The 20,716-nt window shown below is 44.1% G+C and overlaps 1 protein-coding gene across 1 annotated transcript in view; it reads right to left on the reverse strand.

Moving 5' to 3' along the window:
• TOM1L1 (target of myb1 like 1 membrane trafficking protein) overlaps positions 1-20,716 on the reverse strand; it is a 41,766-nt gene that overhangs the window by 13,584 nt on the left and 7,466 nt on the right. The window contains exons 4-9 of the mRNA XM_084750202.1: positions 15,269-15,418; positions 14,253-14,375; positions 13,248-13,352; positions 11,936-12,052; positions 3,761-3,894; positions 302-362 (exon numbers count right to left, since the gene is read on the reverse strand). Coding sequence (XP_084606328.1) covers positions 302-362; positions 3,761-3,894; positions 11,936-12,052; positions 13,248-13,352; positions 14,253-14,375; positions 15,269-15,418 — 690 coding nt within the window. The remainder of the gene's footprint in view (positions 1-301; positions 363-3,760; positions 3,895-11,935; positions 12,053-13,247; positions 13,353-14,252; positions 14,376-15,268; positions 15,419-20,716) is intronic.

Raw genomic sequence — 20,716 nt, forward strand, 5'->3', positions numbered from 1 at the left:
CAAAAAAGATAGAGTTTAGGGGAAGAATCATGCAGCTTAGCATGGCTTTCTCCACACACATTCCTTTGGACACTTTTTGAAGAAACCTTCAGCCATCAGGTTACCATAGCAGAAATTACATCTCAGTACACGAGGCTTTGCTTAGAGTTACAACTTAAAATGGATACCACACCACCAAACCCACTGCAGGCTGCCACTGTGTATTTCCCTTTAAAGAGCTGTCTTTATGCAATCTTTACTTCCTGAAGGATGCTTAGTAAGATGCTCAATCATTGACTTTATTGCATTTTGAATCACTTACATTGGTGGCTTCCTTTGGGCTCCTATTCTGTTCCAAAAGCCTTTGTTGGTTTCGAGTAAACCTGTTTAAATTAGCACAGTGCAACATCACTTATCAAATAAAGCCTAACATTATTAAATACACTGATAGCCGCGCCTCACTCTTGCTCAATTCCAGGAAAATGCTTTTAGTAACTCTTTTACAGGGATGGGGATATAGCTTAGAAATAAGAGTTTGAAGCTCTGCATTCAGTCCTCATGGTGAACCACCTGCCTCTGACAAAACCCCCTTCTTATAGTTAATACAGTGCCAAGCCTTTTAGAAAATATTGTGAGGAAATACAAACATAAAAAAGAAAACACACACACACAAAATAATAAATTCCATTTTCTAGAAAGTAGCTCTATTAGTAACATGTGCAGTATGTGTAATTTCTAAGTGAATTTTATGCATATGCTACTATGTCTGGCTGCTTTTAAACTTAGTTGAAATTATACTTTAAGCAATCCTGTATGTCAGTATAAATATGTTGTCTTTTTCGAGCCCCTTAGAACTATAATTTTTAATGCCTATATTTTACAATAATAATGAACAACACACTTGCCAATTCTTGTTTTCAAATGTAAGGTTGCTTCTTACTTTGTCATTATAATTTCCATAAAGTTCATCCAACAGTCACACAGATGGCCCTGATTAAACTAAATGGGTTCAACTAAACAAAAAAGGTATGAATTTGGGAAAGGTACTGGTGTGTGTGTGTGCGTGTGTGTGTGTGTGTGCGCGTGTGTGTTGTGTGTGTGGGCATGCATGTTTGTATGGTTATATGTGTTATAGAGAGAGAGCTAGAGGAAGGATAAGACAAGGCTGTGGAAGAGAGTAACCAGGGTGAATTATATGCATGTATAAAAATGTCAAAGAATTAACTTAATAAAATTATTCAAGTGCATGAAGCATAGTTTGGTATGCAGTGTGCCATCTTTAAGGTACTTGATCCTACAGAGAAGACTGCCCTTTTACAGTTTGGGCTGACTCTTCCATTGCTTGTCCTCCGGGGACAAAGAGAAGCAGTTAGGACAGCAGGAGAGTAAAGACTAATGACGCTGAAGAAGTCTGCATTACTCCCTACTCCCTACACGCCTCTGGATCTGACTTCCTGGACCCCAGTGCTCCATCCGCCAAAGGGAATAACCTCTGAGCCATTTCTTCAGAAATGTACTTTTAGAGGCAAAATCAGATAGCTCCACAGAGTGATAACACAGGCAGTACGCACGGGATTAGCTTGCTAGTTAAAAGTTGCTTCAGGAAACTTTCGTATTACCATTACGACACATTGACTCCAAATGCCTAAATACCTTAAATGCTTATTCTGCATTTGAACACATTCATGTCTTAGATTGTCAGTTCTCAGCCTGTGTGTCATGACCCACTTGGCAAACTTCTATCTCCAAAAATGTTTATGTTATGATTCAAATAGTAGCAAAATTATAGTTACGAAGTAGCAGCAAAAATAATTTTACGATTGGGGCTCACCCATACATGAGGAACTGTATTAAAGGGTCACAGCATCAGGAAGACTGAGAACCACTGTTTTAGATTCTTTTAAATGTATGTTTTGCCAAGTTGGGTGATAGAAATATCTTGCAGGTACAATGGAAGTGAATCTGTGCGGACCTGGGGGCTGGGCTGGTGTAAGGAGAATGGTGTTCTCCTCTACGACACCCGTGTCCTACTTAACTCTGTGACTATGACAGGCTAGGTAGCAACTGGGGGACTGAGGACTGCAGATGGAATGCAGTCAGCTAGCGAGTCTACCTTAGCTAGGAGATTGCCTTCGACAGTAGAGACAAGCTCAATGTAGAGATAAAAACAGTACTTGAAAAGGAAGGCCCAGAGGACGCAGTAAGAGCGTTAAGATGGGAACCATTCTGAAGCAGGCACTGGCACTGGAGACAGAAGGAAGAGACGTGGGCCAAGGAAAGCAGGCAGCCTCTGCTGGCTGGGCAGGTAAGATGGAGGGTCTGTTAGGGCCTCCAAAATGAAAAGCAGCGCCTTGGAAGTCCAGAATCCAGCCAAGAGACCCTCACTTGCATCTCCTAACCAGGAGAACTTAGTTTATGATATAATAATAATAATAATAATAATAATAATAATAATAATAATAATAATAATAAAAAATCTGTGTTGCTTCAAATCATGGCGCTCATGGCAGAAAAGCAAAACTGACAAGCATCTTTTCTATCTCATTTCTCTATCTCAAGATGCAGCGACCACAGCGACCCTTGCTACATGGTGTTCACAGCTGAGTCAGAACCAGCAATCCAATTTGCTGATCTAGACCAAATACACCAAAGCTCTCCTGAGAGGAGGCATTTACCCAATGGTCACACGGTTGGCAACGGAATCCTCTGGAATGAAAACCACACAAGTAGCAGTCATACTGAAAACCACGTGGTTGCCCTTGAATGTTTTTCCGCTTACAGAGATTTACGTCACAAGAAAGGGCAAGCATTGGGAGTTGGTCCAGTGGTGAGACCATGGTGTCTAGGCTCACAGTCATGTTTTTCTTACAAAAAACCTGCTGTCCCTAGGAGACTGTGGGATGTGAGTCTGTGAGGGAGAAAGGAAGAACCAAGAACCGTAGTCCAGACGCTGGCTTGGTCTTCCTGACTCTCGTGGCTCATTATTGGTGGGAGGTTGGAGGAGAAGAGTAGAATCTTTGTGATATTTAAAGTCTTAATGGAATATTAATGAGAAGGGGGGAAATGGCGATTCGGTGTAAGAAGTATCAGGGCAATAATTCAGTGACAGAGCACTTGCCTGCAAGGGACAAAGTCTCAAGTTTAATCCTCATAGCACACAAAACAATGTAATGGGTGTCAGTATGCTACTGTGTTAGCTGTTTTTAATATGCATTATCTCATTAATTCCTGGGGTGGGGGGAAAGTCAACCCCTCCAAAGATAGAGTTCTATTTTTAAAGGCAAGTAATCTATATCATTTTGCATTATCTAGATTTTAATTTAGGCCTGCTTACTTCTTCCTCATGCCAGACTAGCCTCATTCTTCATTCGCTGGTTAGAAACGTAGCCAATGTACAATGAAATGTTCTTAGTAATTCTTTTTGTTGTTTGTATGTTTGTTTTTCAAGACAGGATTTCTCTGTGTAGCCTTGGCTGTCCTAGACTCACTCTGTAGACCAGGCAGGCCTCGAACTCACAGAGATCCACCTGCTTCTGCCTTCCCAAGTGCTGGGATTAAAGGCGTGCACCCCCATGCCCCAGTAATAGTACATTTCTAAGGGTGTCTATTGAATCACTTCAACTCAGAGGATCACCCCTAGTATTTGGGAAGCAGTGGCCACACAAGAGAAAATTGTTCACCATGCCACTCCTATTGAGAGAAACAGATCTAGAAGGACTGCTGAGCGCACGGCGGTGAGACAGGAGCTGGAAGAGGGTGAAAGGGCACACTAGCTGCTCACCTCTCATAGCCCAGGATGGCGTTATTCAGATCCTCGTTCACCTGAATGAGCTCAACAGTCACGTCTTCGTTTTCCACTACCACCAGCAGGTCCATGATCCTCTCCTGCATCTCCCGACCCGTCTTGTAAAGTTTCTGTGAGAAAAAGGAGAGGTTTCTTTTTTCCACACTAGGGATGCTCCTTAAAAACAACTGGCTCACCAGCCTACCTACACCTGTGGTCACTCCCATGCTGTCTGTCACCCAGGGACCATCGCGTCTTTCAACTGCGGACAGCTGCATCAGAGAGCAGGGAAAGAAGACGGCATAATTTTTTTTTTCTCTACAAGAACAATATGGTACACTGGAATGCTGTGTGGAAATCGTAGGCACTCTCTGTAATAACTGGGCAATCGCCTGTCTTCTAACTTTCAGTTTTTCTCATTAATAAATGACAAATAACCACTTGTGCCATCTAACTCCAGGGCTGGCATGAAAATCCAATGAGATGTTTGGTACTGGAACTCTGTAACTACAACCCATAAACACGCACCGACGCTGTCATTACTAGGGACGGCAGAGGTAGCGGAGAGGCAATTACAGCACGGGGGCGTCCTTTTACCTCCTGTTTCATGTAGCTAAGCCTTTAATGTTTATAGCTGCATCGCATTCAGTATAAATGGAAGCAGGATTTAAAAACTCATCGTGGATAATGACCTTACTTGGACTACTTCAAATCACTGCCTTGAGCCACAGCCAGCTTTTTTCTCGTAAGCATCACTGGCATCCATAGAACACTCAAGTGATTCAGAGTCCTCCAGGTTCAGTCTGCACATCTACATTTTCTTAATAAGCGCTCCAAAGTGTTTGCTGGCACCCAACGTCTGCTGCCTTGCAACCAGCGTCCTTCTAGCAAACCTCCACTGAAGTGAAGGTGCGCAGTCTGGTACTGGCGCTGCCTCCACCCACTCTGGCTGCATTCCTCTGTGCGTCAGCCCAGCAGCAACAGACAGAAATCCAGGGACGTCTCCGCTCTTACGGCAAGAGCATGAGAACTTGCTTACGCATCATGTGATTACACACAATCTGACTTCTCAAGAAAGGTACACTGGGGGGAAAAAAATCTACACTTCATTAAACCATTGAGAATGCCAAACAGTCTATTACGAGATTCCTGACAGGTAATCCCAGAAATAAATAAACCAAGCTATTACTAACTGGCATTTAGGCTCAGAGGTAGAAGTCACGATCTCTGCAAAAGCATAAAACTATTAAGAGGACAAAAGGAACTAAAAAGAAAAGGTGCCGGGCTGGAGGGAGGGGGTGACAGGTAAATGGTAGACAAAGTGTCAAGCAAGAGAAACTGTTCACGGGAGTCAAAGTTTTGTTTGTTTGTTTGTTTGTTTCCCCAGATCTTAAATATTTTCTGCTTTTAGGGCCATCTAGTCTTAGGCAACTATTCAACCCTGCCCTGCAGCTCAAGAAGAAACCAAGAAAGGAAGTCCTAAAGTGAGTGTGGCGGGTGATAGGCTTCAGGCAAAGAGATAAAAGACTGCCAGACTAAGAAGCCCAAAGGTAGCTCCAACAGTAAGAGGAAATGATGTGTTTGGAGCCCTACAGTGCCAATGCATTGTTACTGCCCGAGGAAGGGTCACTAGAAGATTTCCCAGGTAATTAGAATAATCTGTAGGCTGCTTAGGTCCCCTTGTCACCGAAAGAAAGAACTCAGAGCATCTAACCCATCGCCCCTCTCCCCAAGCAGTGACTGAAGGATTTTCTTTTATTCTTGCTTCCCACGGTAAAGAATGTTTTTCCTCTTGGTGGTCTCAGGAAGCTTTGTTGGAACAAGGTCAGAAATCAAGGAATACAGTGGTGTGAGATTCCCAAGACCAAAAAAAAAAAAAAAAAAAAAGTAGAAATTAATAGACCCACCCACGGGAAGACCCTCCTTTTGCCCTTTGGAGAGACAGATGGAGAGGAGACATGAAAGGAACACCACATCTCAGAGGGCTTACAAAGCAGAGTGGGAGAAAACTCTTCAAAAGCCAGCCCACTCTGATCTTTGCGATTGATGTCTGTCTCAGGGGAGGGCCACACCACCTGCAAACGGCAGAGATCAAGCTGTGCAGACGAAAGAAAAACAGGGGCTAGAATGCTCCATGCAGGCCCTTGCTGGGCTGCAGACGCAGGGAGTAGAGAGGGACAGTGGCTAGTGTATGTGCCCATCACAGAACCCCAAATTGTCTCTACTGTAAGGCAAAGACAGGTTTCTAAGCTATAGTGCATCTAACAGTTCCAAAGGCTCTGTAGCACAACAGAGAGGCTCACTAAGAGCTTCCTTTCCCTCAGCTCTCTCCTGGACTTCCACAGAACACCTAGGAAATAAGAAAGGAGATCTCTTTACACTTTGAGCAGCAACTACAGCTGCCCCACACTTACCAACAAGAATGCGCTAGAACACAAACAAGCAAAAACACACAACAGCAAACACAGAAGGAAAGAAAAGATGCTATACAGCCCCCTTGAAAAAGGAAACAGGAAGCCGGCTGGTGGTGGCGCACGCCTTTAATCCCAGCACTTGAGAGGCAGAGGCAGGGAGATGGCTGTGAGTTCGAGGCCAGCCTGGTCCACAAAGCGAGTCCAGGACAGCCAAGGCTACACAGAGAAACGCTGTCTCAAAAAACTGGAAGGGGGGCGGGGGGGAGAGGGGAAGGAAACAGGAAACAGTACGTGTACTTGAAAGCTTCTTCTCTGGCTATAATATCTGTATAGCAATGATTCTATTATCTGCCCGAAGCACATTTCCTCTCTCACCGCACTCCCCACTCAGCCTGCAAGAGACACAACAGCATGCCTGTCTGCTCAAAGACAAACCTCTCTCACTCCAAAGCTGAACAAACTGTCAACATAACCCCCATAAGCTCATTAACTGATTACAGCTCTTTTAACTTCCCGACTCCATTGCCTCAATAATCTACTTCTTGGATGTGCTGGTTTTCAGCGACTTCTGTTCTAACTTCTTTGGTCCTAAGGCATTAATTCTCCAACCGAGCACTGATGTCTACAACTCAGTGGATAGTTAATGAACTCCCCTAGTATTAAAAGCACGCTCCGTAAGTACCCATGTGAAGTGCTGTCGCTAGGCAGCTAGTCAAACATTAACTGGCTTGAAGGTTAGTGAGTGTGGCTGGCTCCCTCAATCAGCGTAGGACCCCACATCCTGCTATCACGAATTCCGAGGAAGGGGGGCTGTACCACAGTTGCCCTTCTTTAGAGTGGAAGTAATGGCAGTTAATCCTAAGTAACCCCTCGCCTACATGACTTAATGGCTGATAATACCCTTTGATTAAAAAAAAAAAAAACCAACAGGAATTTCTCTTGCCTAGGCAAGGCCAGAACCTCCTGGGCAAGAAGAAAATCCTGTTATACAACTTCAGAGAACAGCCCAAAGCCAGAATATGAGGAGAAACACGATCTCCCTGAACATGTTAAGACCACTAAGGGAATAACAGACTTTGAATACCGGTCCCTCCACGCATTGCTCGCTGACCCTCTGGGCCAAGACTGCCCTTTCTCACTCAAGAAACTTTTTCTTCCCCTTCTGTCCCATTTCAGACACCCGCCAGAATCCTAAGCCTAAGCCTGCCTGCTCTGATTCCTCTGGGCATTCTCACTCCCTATGAACCCCCTCCACCCCCACCCCCACCCCCAGCAGCTGCTCAGAATTCTGTTGCTGAGCCTGCTTACTTCCCTGACCTCTAACTCAGAAAGCGTGACTTTCTTTCTCCATGACCCTCCTGGCGGAGGCAGCGGCTAGCACCTCCGGCTTGTTTGTCCTGCTGTTGTTTCCTCAAATTCCTGAGTTAGTTTTGAAACTCTTTTACGTGCAGGACCAAGAATGTGCAAAAGAGACCCCATTTTCTCAATGACGCTGTAATGGCTTTAAAAGCAAAGGCCTTGGTTCCTTCCAAAAAAAACCACAGAAGTGACTGGACCCTGCAGTAAAAGGTCATAGGTTAGCCATCCACAGCTAGTCTTGGCTTCCAATAGGAAGGGAACTGGTACCAGACATTTGCTTAGGAGAGCAAGTTATCCAACATCATGTGTACCATCCATCCTGTGCGCAAATAAGGAGACAGACTCCAAGATACTAGAAAATTATGTTCTGACCCACTTCTCTCTTTCTTTTTCCTTTTTTTTTTTTTTTTTTTTTTTTACTTATTATGGATACAGTATTCTTCCAGGGTATATGTCTACATGCCAGCAGACGGCACCAGATCTCATCATAGATGAGTCCCCATGTGGTTGCTGGGAACTGAACTCAGGACCTTTGGAAGAAGAGCCAGTGATCATAACCTCTGAGCCATCTCTCCAGCCCCTGATCCATTTCTTACAAGTGATAAAAACAATGACAACAGCCAAAGGACAACTGCTTTCTCTTCTTTTTTTTTTTTTTTTTTTTTGGCTTTTTTCCTTTACTTTCATTTTTGTTTGTTTGTTTGCTTGCTTGCTGGATTGCTTGCTTGTTTGTTGTGGCGTGGTTTGTGTGTGTGTGTGTGTGTGTGTGTGTGTGTGTGTTTGGTCCCCCTACCCCCACTCTTGGCTGGTTTACAAATTATCTTCCCAGGATCAAGTTTTAGTTTCCCATGATCTTTTACTTCTCCAGTTAAGCTAACACAAAGCTTTCTCTATTTATACCTTCGAAATATGAGTTCCCTTTATTATTCCCTTCTGCCCTATGGAGCCTGGGCAAAACAAGAAAAGAAAACCCACTAGGTACGGCGGTATAGACCTGTGACTCAGCTCAAGAGCCTGAGGCTGGAAGGCTGTTAGTGAAAGGCCAGACTGGCCAGCACCGCAAGCTCTTGTCTTAAAAAATGGAAAAAGGAAGAAAAGCAGAAGGGGGGAAGGGGCGCCCAGAAAAGGGAAGGAGGTACCAAGAAGAAAACTAGCTGTTCAGGGTAAGAGCAATGTGCCCAAAGCCAAGTGCTCAAGGAAGCCAATCCAAGAAAGATACATTGCAATTCTTTACTCCCGTGCCCGGATCACGCGGACATCAGACTGACTGCAGCCTCTGGAGCCTCACACTGTGCGGGCAAAAGGAATCCAGTCTCCACCCAGTGAGGTTCTAAGTCCACAGTAACAGGGCAGTATGGGAGAGTTGTCTGTCTACCTGAGTCTCAGGAAGTCCAGGAGCACAGTGAGTCATCGGGGCTTCAGGATCTAATGGCTTAACTGGTCTGGAGAAACAGGGAGGGGCGTCCAAGCAAATAGATTTCAGATGGAAGGACACGGAGAACAAGTCCCCAAATGAATGGAGTCGCCGGTAAAACGTGAGCCGAAGCCCCAGAAAACAAGAGGCTGCAGTGCTAGCAAATAGTCCCTGGTTACGTCTCTGTGTGGAAAAGGCCCAGCAAGCTCGAAGTGGAGACTTCTCCTGTTTGCTGACTACTTTCCTTCCTTTTGTCTTCCAGATGCAAAGAGCACACCCTTCCCACCCTCGTCTGTTCCTGTTCCGGGGGCTGTATCTTTTTTTTTTTTTTTTTTTTTTTTTTTGGTTTTTCGAGACAGGGTTTCTCTGTGTAGTCTTTGCTGTCCTAGACTTGCTTTGTAGTCCAGGCTGGCCTCGAACTCACAGCGATCCGCCTGCCTCTGCCTCCTGAGTGCTGGGATTAAAGGTGTATCTTAAGGACCTCAATGCCTACTGGTTTCTGGCAGGGTTCAACTAACAGAGAGAGAGCACACTGGCCCGTTACTGGAGGAAGGGGTTGGAAGGTGTTCCGGGTACGCACTCTGTCCACTCACGCCAGCGCTACAATGTGCTCAAGACACTTTTTGCACAAAGCTCCTTCCTGCCCATAATTTCAACTGGAGGCTCATTTTCTCCTGTGACAACCTAGGCTCACGCTGGGCCTCCAGAATCTTTTGCGGTTCCATATGAAAGTGGCCAATGAGGAAGTAGAATGTCTCTCCCATCACCCAGGGTTGACCTGCTACTGGTGCCCACAGTTCAGGCAGGAGTAAAAAAAAAAACTGAAAGAGTGAAAAATTAGAATCTAAAGAAGCGCTCTTTTTATCCGAAGTCAACTTTTCTTGTTTTCATTTAGAAATAGGGTCCTAGTCATTTCTCTGCCCAGAAAGATACAGCCAGTTCATTGTTTTATAGTAACCACAGTAGTTGATTAGAATAAAGAAAGTTAATTACGGTAAAAAAAAAATTGGAAAAAGAAATTAAGAACAGCTTTGTTCATACCAGATCTCTCTCTCTCTCTGTCTTTCTCTCTCTCTCTCTCTCTCTCTCTCTCTCTCTCTCTCTCTCTGTGTGTGTGTGTGTGTGTGTGTGTGTGTGTGTGTGTAAAATGTTTCTAGGTAGGAACAAGTATTGGGACAGAGTCTTTTCTCCTACTGCTGAGACTATCTAGAAAGACAGTAGAAAGCTTAGAATTGAGAAGATCAGCTACCACAGTAGCCCAGCCAGCATCCCCCCCATGCAGAGACTCGGTGCAAACCATATGCTGCAGCAGTGGCCTCCTCTCCGCATGGCTTAGCGGCCAACGGCCAACAGCTGGCAAAGATCCTCTCATATGAGGCAAGAGGTAGCAAACACACAATCTGTAGAGAGGAGTCCATACAGCAGAAAGAAAAGCAGCTTCAAAAATGATTACCGTCCTTAGAAACAGAGGAGGAAAGAACCACAACAAAAACTGAAACTGTGACGAAAATCCACATCGAGTTTTAAACAAAATAATTGAAATTATTTAGTGGGAAGGCTGACTAGGGAAACTGATGTATACAGATTTTTTTTCCCCCTCCAAGAACTACAGCTCAAACAAATGAAGACGAGATAATAAAATCCAACTGGGAGTCTCATTGTCTAAAAAAACTGCATAAGACTAGAAAGAATGGAACATAGCTACAATATCTGGGGTAAGACTAAATAGTTCCTAAAATTGAAACTACACCTAAGGCTGATTAAGGGCTTAAAAACTACCAAGCAGGGTAATAAGGGAATTATACATGTATGTACATACACAAATATCTCATGGCAGAATGATGAGAAACCAAAAGAATAGAACCAGAAAAGGGAATCAGAGCTCCATCCCTGTTCTCATCAGCATCATAGGATGCAGGAGAACATGGACCATCTTATTCCAAAGACTCAGGACAAAGAGTGCAATGCCTACTGCTAGTGCTAAGTTAATGGTCGTGGACATGCTGGTACACAAGCTTACTCGGAGGAGGAAAGTATGCTTTAGCCACTGAAAATAAGAATAAGTAGGAGAAATTAACACCAACATTGGGAAATGAGGAGCGGGGCTCTGCAAAAGAGTGAACACATGTGGCTCTTTCCCCCCCCCCCCACATGTGGTTCCTAACTTTCTGGAAAGACTTCAGAACTGATTTTCTTCTCTAACTGCCTCTTAAACCAACTAATTGATTAAATGGAATCATATATCTGATCGCTTCGTTTTGTTAGATAGCAATCTAACAAACTGCCATGTTGCTCACGCAGTCTCGAACTCCTGGGCTCAAAGAGAGCTTCCTGCCTGCCTCAGCCTCCCGAGTGCTTAGTATTACATACATGAACCACCGTGCCTCAGCATGATTAATAAATACTAAAATTTAAAACTGATAATTAAGAAAGAGTAGAGGGAAGGCACACATGCGTAGGTAGAGACGTAGAAAAAAGTGTGGGGACTGTCATCTAGCCACTCACGTGGGTTCAGATACCAAATGGCACAGTATTTGTTCCTCCACTCACCATCTTATCACAGACTGCCATATTTTTATCCAGACATTGGTAATACTTTACTATACGCTGTTTCCAACCCAACCTAGCTAAGGTCTAGGACTGCGCCTTCATATCTAATTCTTAACTACATCACAGCTACTCAGTGTCTGATGAACAGACAAGATGCAATTTTATATGCTTCAAATGTGAGGCTGGACTGCATATGACAGAGGCTATAAATCATAGTAAATCATTTTTTTTTTTATAATAAAAGGGCTAGGCTTGATTAGATCTGTTACTACCGCATCTTTGGCAAAATGATTACTGCATCTTTTCATTAGGTTTTGAAATCAAAGGAAGCCAGGATTAAAGGGGATGGACCATTAGACGCTATTAACAGGCTTTCCATCATCCAAAGTCCACAGTTTTCCGGAACTCTCTGCCCGACTGTCCATGGGCTCATACCTTCAGGAGCTCTACGTCTTCAGGGTCTTCAGACCCAGGGGTGTTCTCCATCAATATGGCAGTCATCGCTTTCACATTCATTTTCACCATATCCAACTCACTGTGCAGCTTCCCGATCTGTGGAGAGCAACGGAACCTCCAGTCATTTACGAGTGACGCACAGACAGTTGGCAATCTTGCTTTCTGCCCACGGGACAAATGCTGGAATATCAAATGCCTTTGCAAAGTGTAATGTTTTCAAACATACTGAGGTTTGTCTCGGCATACATATAATTATTTTACAAATTATACCCTGTTGTTTCCTAAGTAGACTTGGTATTTCTTATAAGAAACCCACAGACACGCCTCTGGAAAGTTATGATCTAGACCAATATGGGGAAAGCAGGAGATACCTAGTAGTAGAAGTTAATAGGAACCCTGGAGAAAATAAGAAATGTGTCCACATATTACCCTAAGTTGCTGGTAAACAGTCAGAAAGGAAAAGTAAAAAGGAGGGAGGCCCAGTTTTAGAGTTGTCATGATATAATAGAAAATAAAATAAAATAAAAGAGAAACACTTTCAAATTATGTCTTCAACGATAGCCTTTTAATACAAAGATATAGATGAGCATGGTTGATTATACTTATTTAGATCTTTTATAAACAAATAAAAAGGAGAAAAGGAGATTCGTTTGGTACAATTAACATAAGTAATAAGACAACTTGCTACAGGGCTCTCTGAAGTGGAAGAAACAAACAGGAGTCAGAGGGTGGAAAAGAGAGGAGGGGGAGGGGGAGGGGGAGGGGGGAGTGAGTGTGAGTCAGAGGACAACGTCTGGGAGCTGGTTCTCTCCTTCCACCGTGTGGGTTCTAGGCACTCAACTTTGGTCATCAGGCTTGATGGAAGGCAACTTTACCTGCTGAGCAATCTCTTTGGGCCCCCAGGTGTGATTTTTAGATGCATGAGCATTAAATTCAGATGAAACTCAATGGGCTAATTCTGCATAGAAAACTGCACTGGTGACACGTTTCCCTAACTGGCAGCCCCTCTTCCCATAGTGAAAGAAGCCTGTGCCTGCAACCCCAACACGTGAGAATAGTATCAAGAGTAGGCTAGCCTGGGACACGTGATGAGTTCCAGGCCAGAGGAAGCTACACAGAAGATACTTTATCTCAGAAAGCAAAAGAAAGAAGTTAACTGATTGAGGGTTTTACGTTATATTCACATATATTTCATAATGCTATTAAGTGGGTGGGGGTGGGGGTGGGAAACACCCGTAAATACAATGCTTAGAAAAAGATACGAATACATACAGCTGGTCACTGTTGTTACCTGTTCTGGGACTAAAGAAATAGTCGGGTTCTTGGGAGCAATTATAGAAGAAAGAGCAGGTGCTGTGGGGACAGACGTTGGTTGATTTGGTGAGATCTGACCAGCCTATCAATATAAAATAAAGGAATATTATGACATGAATTAACAAAGCGACCTCAAGCCTAGCTCCCATTTAGCTGACTCAGGTACTCTTATAAAAAGGGTTGGGGAGTTGGTGTTAGCTCAAAGTTGATCATCAGGGGCACAACTTGTCCACTATTTGGAGAAGGACTCTAAGTAAATGGCATGCTGGCACAGAGCAAGTGTTCATGAATTAGGCTTACGAAGCAAATGAGTACTCAATAAAGTCCTCTTGGTTTTCACCAAGGCACTGTATGATGAAGTGTCATGTGAGTGTATGGTTCTCCCTTTCCTGTGGTGTTAAAATGCCTTTCATCCCAGCACTCAGGAGGCAGAGGCAGGTGGATGTCTGTGATTCTGAGGCCAGCCTGGTGTGTTGAACAAGTTCTAGGACAGCCAGAACTACAGAGAAATAGTGTCTCAAAAAAAAAAAAAAAAACCCAACCAACCAACCAAACAGAAGGCAAATCAACTCATGCCAAGTCGTCTTAACCCTCACTGCTGTCAAGGCTTCTCCTCCATCAGTGAACAGCTCCCTGCGTCAGGCCTGATGTGTGACTGTAAGTGGACAGCCACAGATCGTGAGCATGATGGCGCAGGTTGGTGCTCCTCAATAGGTATCAATGTGCATAGAAACACCCAGAACCTTCTCAGAAGGACGATTCCAGCATGGTGTAACACGCTGTGGTTAACAAACTACCATATTAAGCCCCAGATCATACTGTGATTGGCAAAGCCTAAGCCCAGGTTATTCTCTGAGATATGGCCATATACCAATAAATTCCTATTTCTCCTAAGCTGAGTGCACTAGGGTTATCCCTTTCAATATGAAAAGACCCAAGCAACATATATTAACTTTACAAGGGTCAAAGAAAAGCTTCCTACCTCTTGCCTGGTCTCAGCCTCTCCATCCAAGGAGGGGAATTGAACTCCTTTCTTCAGCAGGTCAAGGTACACTTCTTTCACGTCACTTACATCCACACCTCCTGGGAAGCCCTGTGACCAAGTCTAAATTCAGGAGATAGAAAGTTCCAGAGTTAAAGGAAAAAAAAAATCACAAAAAACAAAAACCAACCAACCAAACAAAAACCAAACACCTTAAAGCTTATGATGGAAAATGAGCAATTGAAAATTAAGTACTTCATTGAGAAAGAAAAAGCTGGTTTTGAATATTGTGGACAGAATGCTTATTTTCAAAGGCTCTAATGTATAATATTAGAAAGTGTTTTGAATCATCAGATCCCTGTACTTTAACATCTTGACAAACACAGGGAATGATACTATCAATTATCTACTGCTGTTCTAAATCTAAAATGTAAAGATCTTAAAATCCTATCAGCTGGTTTTTTGTTTTGTTTGTTTGTTTGTTTGTTTTGTTTTGTTTTGTTTTTTGCCAAGAACATAGTTTCCATATCTTCAGAATGAATATACACACTCTTGCATTTCCGATGTGACAACAGAAAATGAAAGGAAAGTAGGGAAATGACTATCTGTTCTTCAGCTGAAAGACACTATCCAATGTCAAGAAATCTTACTCTACAGAAACTTTTAAAAAGTTTTTTTTTTTTAATGCAGATGAGATGTAGCTCCCTTGGTAGAGAAGCCTTGGGTTCAATGCTTAGTACTGTATACACTGGGTGTTTGGGAGACGGAGGCAGGAATATTAGAAGTTCAGGATCATCCTTGGTTACATAGAGAATGAGAAGCCAGCCTAAATTAAAGGGACCACAACGAAGAGAAGAGAAGAGAAGAGAAGAGAAGAGAAGAGAAGAGAAGAGAAGAGAAAATTGCTTTATGCTTCAACCCTAGGGAAATAAAGAATCATTACAACACCAGAATTGCATCATTATCTCACTATACTTGTGAGTTGACCATCCCTTGATCTAAATCAACAGACTTACCTTAATGAACTTCAAGATCCTGTTCTGAACGTCCAATGGCAAAGTATATCTGGGATTCAGCAACTTAACTAGAGTATCCTTGATGAACTCCTTCTTCACAATCAGAGATTGGAAGCTCGGACCACAGTTCTGCATGCACATGTCAATCAGCTGAATCAAAGAGCAAAGCCAGATGTTACACTCCCTAGCAACATCCGTCCTGAATTGAAGAGCAGACAAAATGCTTGCCGAAGAAGGCCTCCTGCCAGCGTTCTGACGAACACTATCTGCTTCCTATAACACTAAACCATGTGGAGAAATGTTAGGTTCAACCATTACGAGGAAGCGGAAGCCTAAGAAAACCACCCAGAGGCTAAAACTGATGGGGAGTTGGGTTGCACACATAGCACTCAGCCGCACATGGTAATAAACGCCACGTGCTGAAGGCAATGCCAAGCAAAACATAAAGATTATGTAACATTGGCTGCAGGTTATCTAGGGTCAGTCCGGGTACTTTTCTGCTGTCCTGCCCTTGTGAACAATGGCACACCCTTCACTCTTAATGTCCTTGTTTGGAAAACAAATGGCAGCCTGTCTAGTAATAGATCTTTATAGGCAAGTGTGCTTATTGACAGTCCGGTGACTGTGTGAGAGTTTTTAGAAAAGGCTGGTGCTGAGCTGGGCTTTGAGAAGTGACCAGGGGAAGTAGGAATGAACACAGCCTGGTATTCCAGGTAGATATGTGCTGCTGTGGTTTGCATCTGGAATGTCCTCAGAGGCCCCTGGGTTTAAAGCTTGTTCTTTGCTGGTAGCGGAACCCTTAAAAAATGGTGCCTAGTAGGATGTGCCGGGTGGCAGGGAAGCCCTCAAAGGGGGTAATGGAACCCGTGACATGTTTCTTTTCTTTCTCTCTCTTTCTTTTCAACTGTGCAGCTATGAGGCGAGTGGTTTTTACTCTGCCACGTGTCTCAAGCACGGTGTGCTGCCGAGCCACAGGCCACCTGATGATGAATGCCTGAAACCACAAACCACAGTGAGTCTTCCTTACAGGCTACCTTGGGTAGATATTACAGAGATTCCTGGAAAGAAGACTAACATAAATCACATGCAAAAAAAGGTGATAGATAGAGTAAAGGTGTCACAAAGTGTATGAATTGTCACAACGGGTGATTTGCACTCCACATTGCCTTTGGTAGTGACCTCCCACATAGGCAAATTGACAACGCTGGGAAGGTACCTCGGATAAAATCTAAGAGACAGCATTATCTAGACTGTACAGAAGTCTGTCCCGCAGGATAGAGTTCGAACATTACCCAGGACCCTGACGGGCGTCTGTTACTTAATGTCATATAAAAAGTTGCATCCTAGACCAATACCAGCAGTGCTCTAAGGAGGAAACTTGGAAGGTGGAAAAGCCTGGAGGGACAGGGCGACCTGCCAAGCATCCACGAGTACAGACAGACCCAGTACAGAAAAGGGTGAAACTCGGATGGTGTGAGCATACCAGGAAGAATGGATTGTGAAGGAAGAACTTTGAACGTGTATTTGCTGAAGCAAGAACACCAAAAGCGAAGAGGGTACCATTCATGGGAAATATGGGATGGGTGGGGTGATATGACTGGGGACCCTAGGGGTAGAATTAGTGGGGCAAAATTTAGGTATTTTAGGTTTGGAAGGAAAAGTAAGTATTCAAATAGGTTTAGCAAAGGACTCTCCGTGCACAGCTGCAGGTTGGGAGAGTGAAGAGCCATGAGGGAGTCATCAAGGCCACCCAGGAGGAGCAAAGAGGAACGACACTGGGTCAGAGAAACGCAAGGAAGGCAGTGAAGACGCAACAACCACCACCACAACAAGCAAGAAATCAAGAGATCAAACAAGCAAGCAAGCAAGGAAAGAATGGATGGATGGAGGAAGAGATGGAGGGAGGGAGAGGAAACAGAATGTTGGTAAAGTCAAAAGATGCTCCCCAATGGAAGGCTGTTAACAGTTACTAATACGGACACAAGGGCTGTCCTGCGTTCACCGACTAGTGGGCCTATTTGGCGCTGACTAAAACAGCGCAGGCACAAACTGAGCTAAGAACGAACGAGCTGTAACGGGAAAACTGCACGCAGAAAGCCCATTTCTAAAAATGATCTGCAGGTGAAATTAAACCTCCGTGCCATTTTGAGTTCAGGAGACCAAAGAAACTAGGCCGTGGCCAAGAAAGCTGTCATCATCTCTTCAGAAAAATTCCCCCCCCCGCCCCCCCCCCCACATCCCCTGCACGTCTTCAACATGTATTCTGAGTGTCACTTTCATGCAATACAGAAAGTCACAGCAGGTACGCAAAGCTATACTTTTAAAGCAACGAGACCCTGGGAGCAATCAGAAAATACTGAAGGTGTGTGTACAGGCGGGGGGGGGGGCAGGGGGAGAAGCTTTAAGGCAGAGGGAGGAGCAGAGACGGATGTTACTGACGGAATCTGGCTGGACAGAGTTGGAAACGACGCTGAGCTTGACCGACCATGAGTTTTTAATGGGTGAGGATGCTAAAAGGCCAGTGCCTCTGTCCCAGTGGTCCTCAACCTTCCTAACGCTGCGACCTTTTAATACAGTTAGTTCCTCATGCTGTGATGACGACCCCCCTCCACCACCACCATAAACTTATCTTTGTTGCTACTTCATAACTGTAAGTTTTTGCTACTACTGTTAGTGAATCGTAACGTAATATTGCTGCTGTCAGTGAGTCGTAATGTAAATATTTGTGCTTACTGTGTGGTCTTAGGTGACCCTGTGAAAGGCTTGTTCCACCCGCAAAGGACTCTGCTGCGCTTTTCAATGAGAGCCTATGGAAATACTTACCCCAGCTGCTTGTGCGGTCGCGGACAAGATACCGAGTTTCCACCTCTCCCCTTGACTTAGACTCAAGTGAATCATAAATTTCTTGCTAAATATTGCCCAAGCCAGTTTTTATGTTTGGCATGCTAGTATTTACGATGATGGGCAACATTCCTCCAAGGTACACCCACAAAAGTCAGAGTCAGCATAGAGTCCAGAGACTGCTAACATCTGGAGACCAGCAACCATGCCCTTTGTGTTCTCCCGCTGGGATCAAGGGTGTCAGGGCTCGTTATTTCTATATCATCGCCTCCTTTATGTCTCCAGTCTTCACCCCTCCAGCTCACTTAGAATCTAGAACACACCGCAGCAAACGAGCAAGCTTACGTGAGTGGCTTAACGTAGTTTGCTATCTAGCTCTGGTGCAAATGGGCTCAGATAACCTATCTTCGGCAAACAGGCGAAGCTGGAATCCAAAAGCTGAAGCTAGAGAGAAAACTATAGGAGCCAAGCAACCAATAATAGTGGAAGCGAGAGACTCAAAGCGGGCACGCATCTATTTTTTTTTTTTGTGCTTAGCTGAGCAAATGCCTTTTGTGAACTCATGGCAACGCTGTCTGTGTAATGGGCATTGCGCCTCCTTCAAGGAGCTCGCTGTGAGGGAAGCACCAAGCAGGACTTCTGCAAATGGTGACCTCTGCAACCGTCTGTATCTATGGAGAATGATTTAGGGTGACAGAATGTGCCTATCAACAGTAATAAAAATTCTTCACACTGCGGGGCGTGGTGGCGCACGCCTTTAATCCCAGCACTTGGGAGCCAGAGGCAGGCGGATCGCTGTGAGTTCAAGGCCAGCCTGGTCTACAAAGTGAGTCCAGGACAGCCAAGGCTACACAGAGAAACCCTGTCTCAAACAAACAAACAAACAAACAAACAAAAAAACAAAAACCCACAACAAAAAAAAATCTTCACAGATGGCTAGAAGAAAAAGAGCTATTGGGTATTTTTATGTGCGTTGGTGTGAGGGTATCAGATCTTGGGGTTACAGATAGCTGTGAGCTGCCATGTGGGTGCTGGGAATTGAACCCGGGTCCTTTGGAAGAGCAGCCAATGCTCTTAACTACTGAGCTATCTCTCCAGCCCTATTAGGTAATTTTGCTTCTCATTGTAGGTATCTAAACCAGGTACGGTGACAATACTAGATTTCACATCCATTGGAGCTATATCTGGACCACCAACAGTGACCACAGGAAGGCACGGCTACAACTAGGGGAAAGCTGTCTTATCAGTTCTCGTGTGATAAGCCAGTGGATGGATACTCACCTTCACAGATCTCCTGAAACCGCCGTAACTCTTTATTAGTGCATGTTCCATAAAGGACTACTACATTTCATTGATTCTCAGGAACTTGTTCGACCACTTTTCATTTGACAATGACAGTGGTATTTGCTGAGGTTAGTCACAAGTGACTCATTCAAGAGGGCTCTCTAGCTTAGAGCAATAAAGCTCAGCAGCAGCACTGAACACAAGACAAAGCAGAGCTATTGACTTCTTGGGCTGTGAGTGTATCTCAGTGGTAGGGCCCTAGTCTGGAATGCACAAGGGCTGGAATTCTATCCACAGCATTGCAAAAGAAAAACATAAAAAGCCAACTGGCTTCTTGATAAAAATTACGCCACTAACCAGTGATTAAAAAAAATCGTAATATAGTCAGGTTATGTAGAACACCTAACTAAGGGTGGCAAGTCCATGGAGAACTCAACATGACAGACAATATTAGAAACATTCACAACTGACATAGGCGCTATCACTTCACAGAAATAAGATGGAAATGTCCGTAGGAGATGACTTCGTAAGGCTTTTAATTGCCTTTGACAGACATTGGGCAATTCCGTCTGTGACTAATTTCTCTCATAATTCAGTTCAGCCTAAGAGAATACTGAACCCAGTGCGGAAGCCTTGAGCGTAACTCTGAAAGACAATGTAGAAGCCCAGGTGAGGCGCATGGGCCATTATGTGTACAACAAGGGCAAATCTACATGCAGCCACTGAGTGTCAAAGCCCATTTCGGAAAAACTCAAGAGAAATTTCTTTTCTATGTTGTAAGCCTACACACACACACACACACACACACACACACACACACACACACACACACAAACACAAAGTCTAGATTCTGTATAGGAGAGAAAACTTGGTGTTTCTCTTTCAGAATCTGGCTTACTTGTTCAACCAAGTATAACTTATGGGAGTAAGAGGTGAAAGGGGAACAATGGAATACATATGATGCAAAATAGGGGGCACTACTGGGTATAGAAAGGGTCAAGAAGGAGGGGAACACTGGAGGAGGGGCAGAAGAGAAGGATGAACAAGAATAATGCTTACTGATACATATTATATTAAAATGACACAAGAAAGCCCATTGCTTTGTATGCCAACTTTAAAAATTAATTAAGAGAGTCGGGAGCGATAGCTCAGGGCTTAAAAGCACTTGCTGCCTTTTCCAGAAGACCTGAGTTCAGTTCCCAGAACTCAGGTTGAGTGGCTCACAACTGTCTTTGACTGACACCCTTTTCTGGCTTCCGAGCACACATGCGGCACACACTCACAGACTCAAACGCATCAATAAAAGTAAACTTTAAAAAAAAA

This window comes from Acomys minous, assembly GCF_964271855.1.
Source record: "Acomys minous genome assembly, chromosome: 12".
Taxonomy (NCBI): domain Eukaryota; kingdom Metazoa; phylum Chordata; class Mammalia; order Rodentia; family Muridae; genus Acomys; species Acomys minous.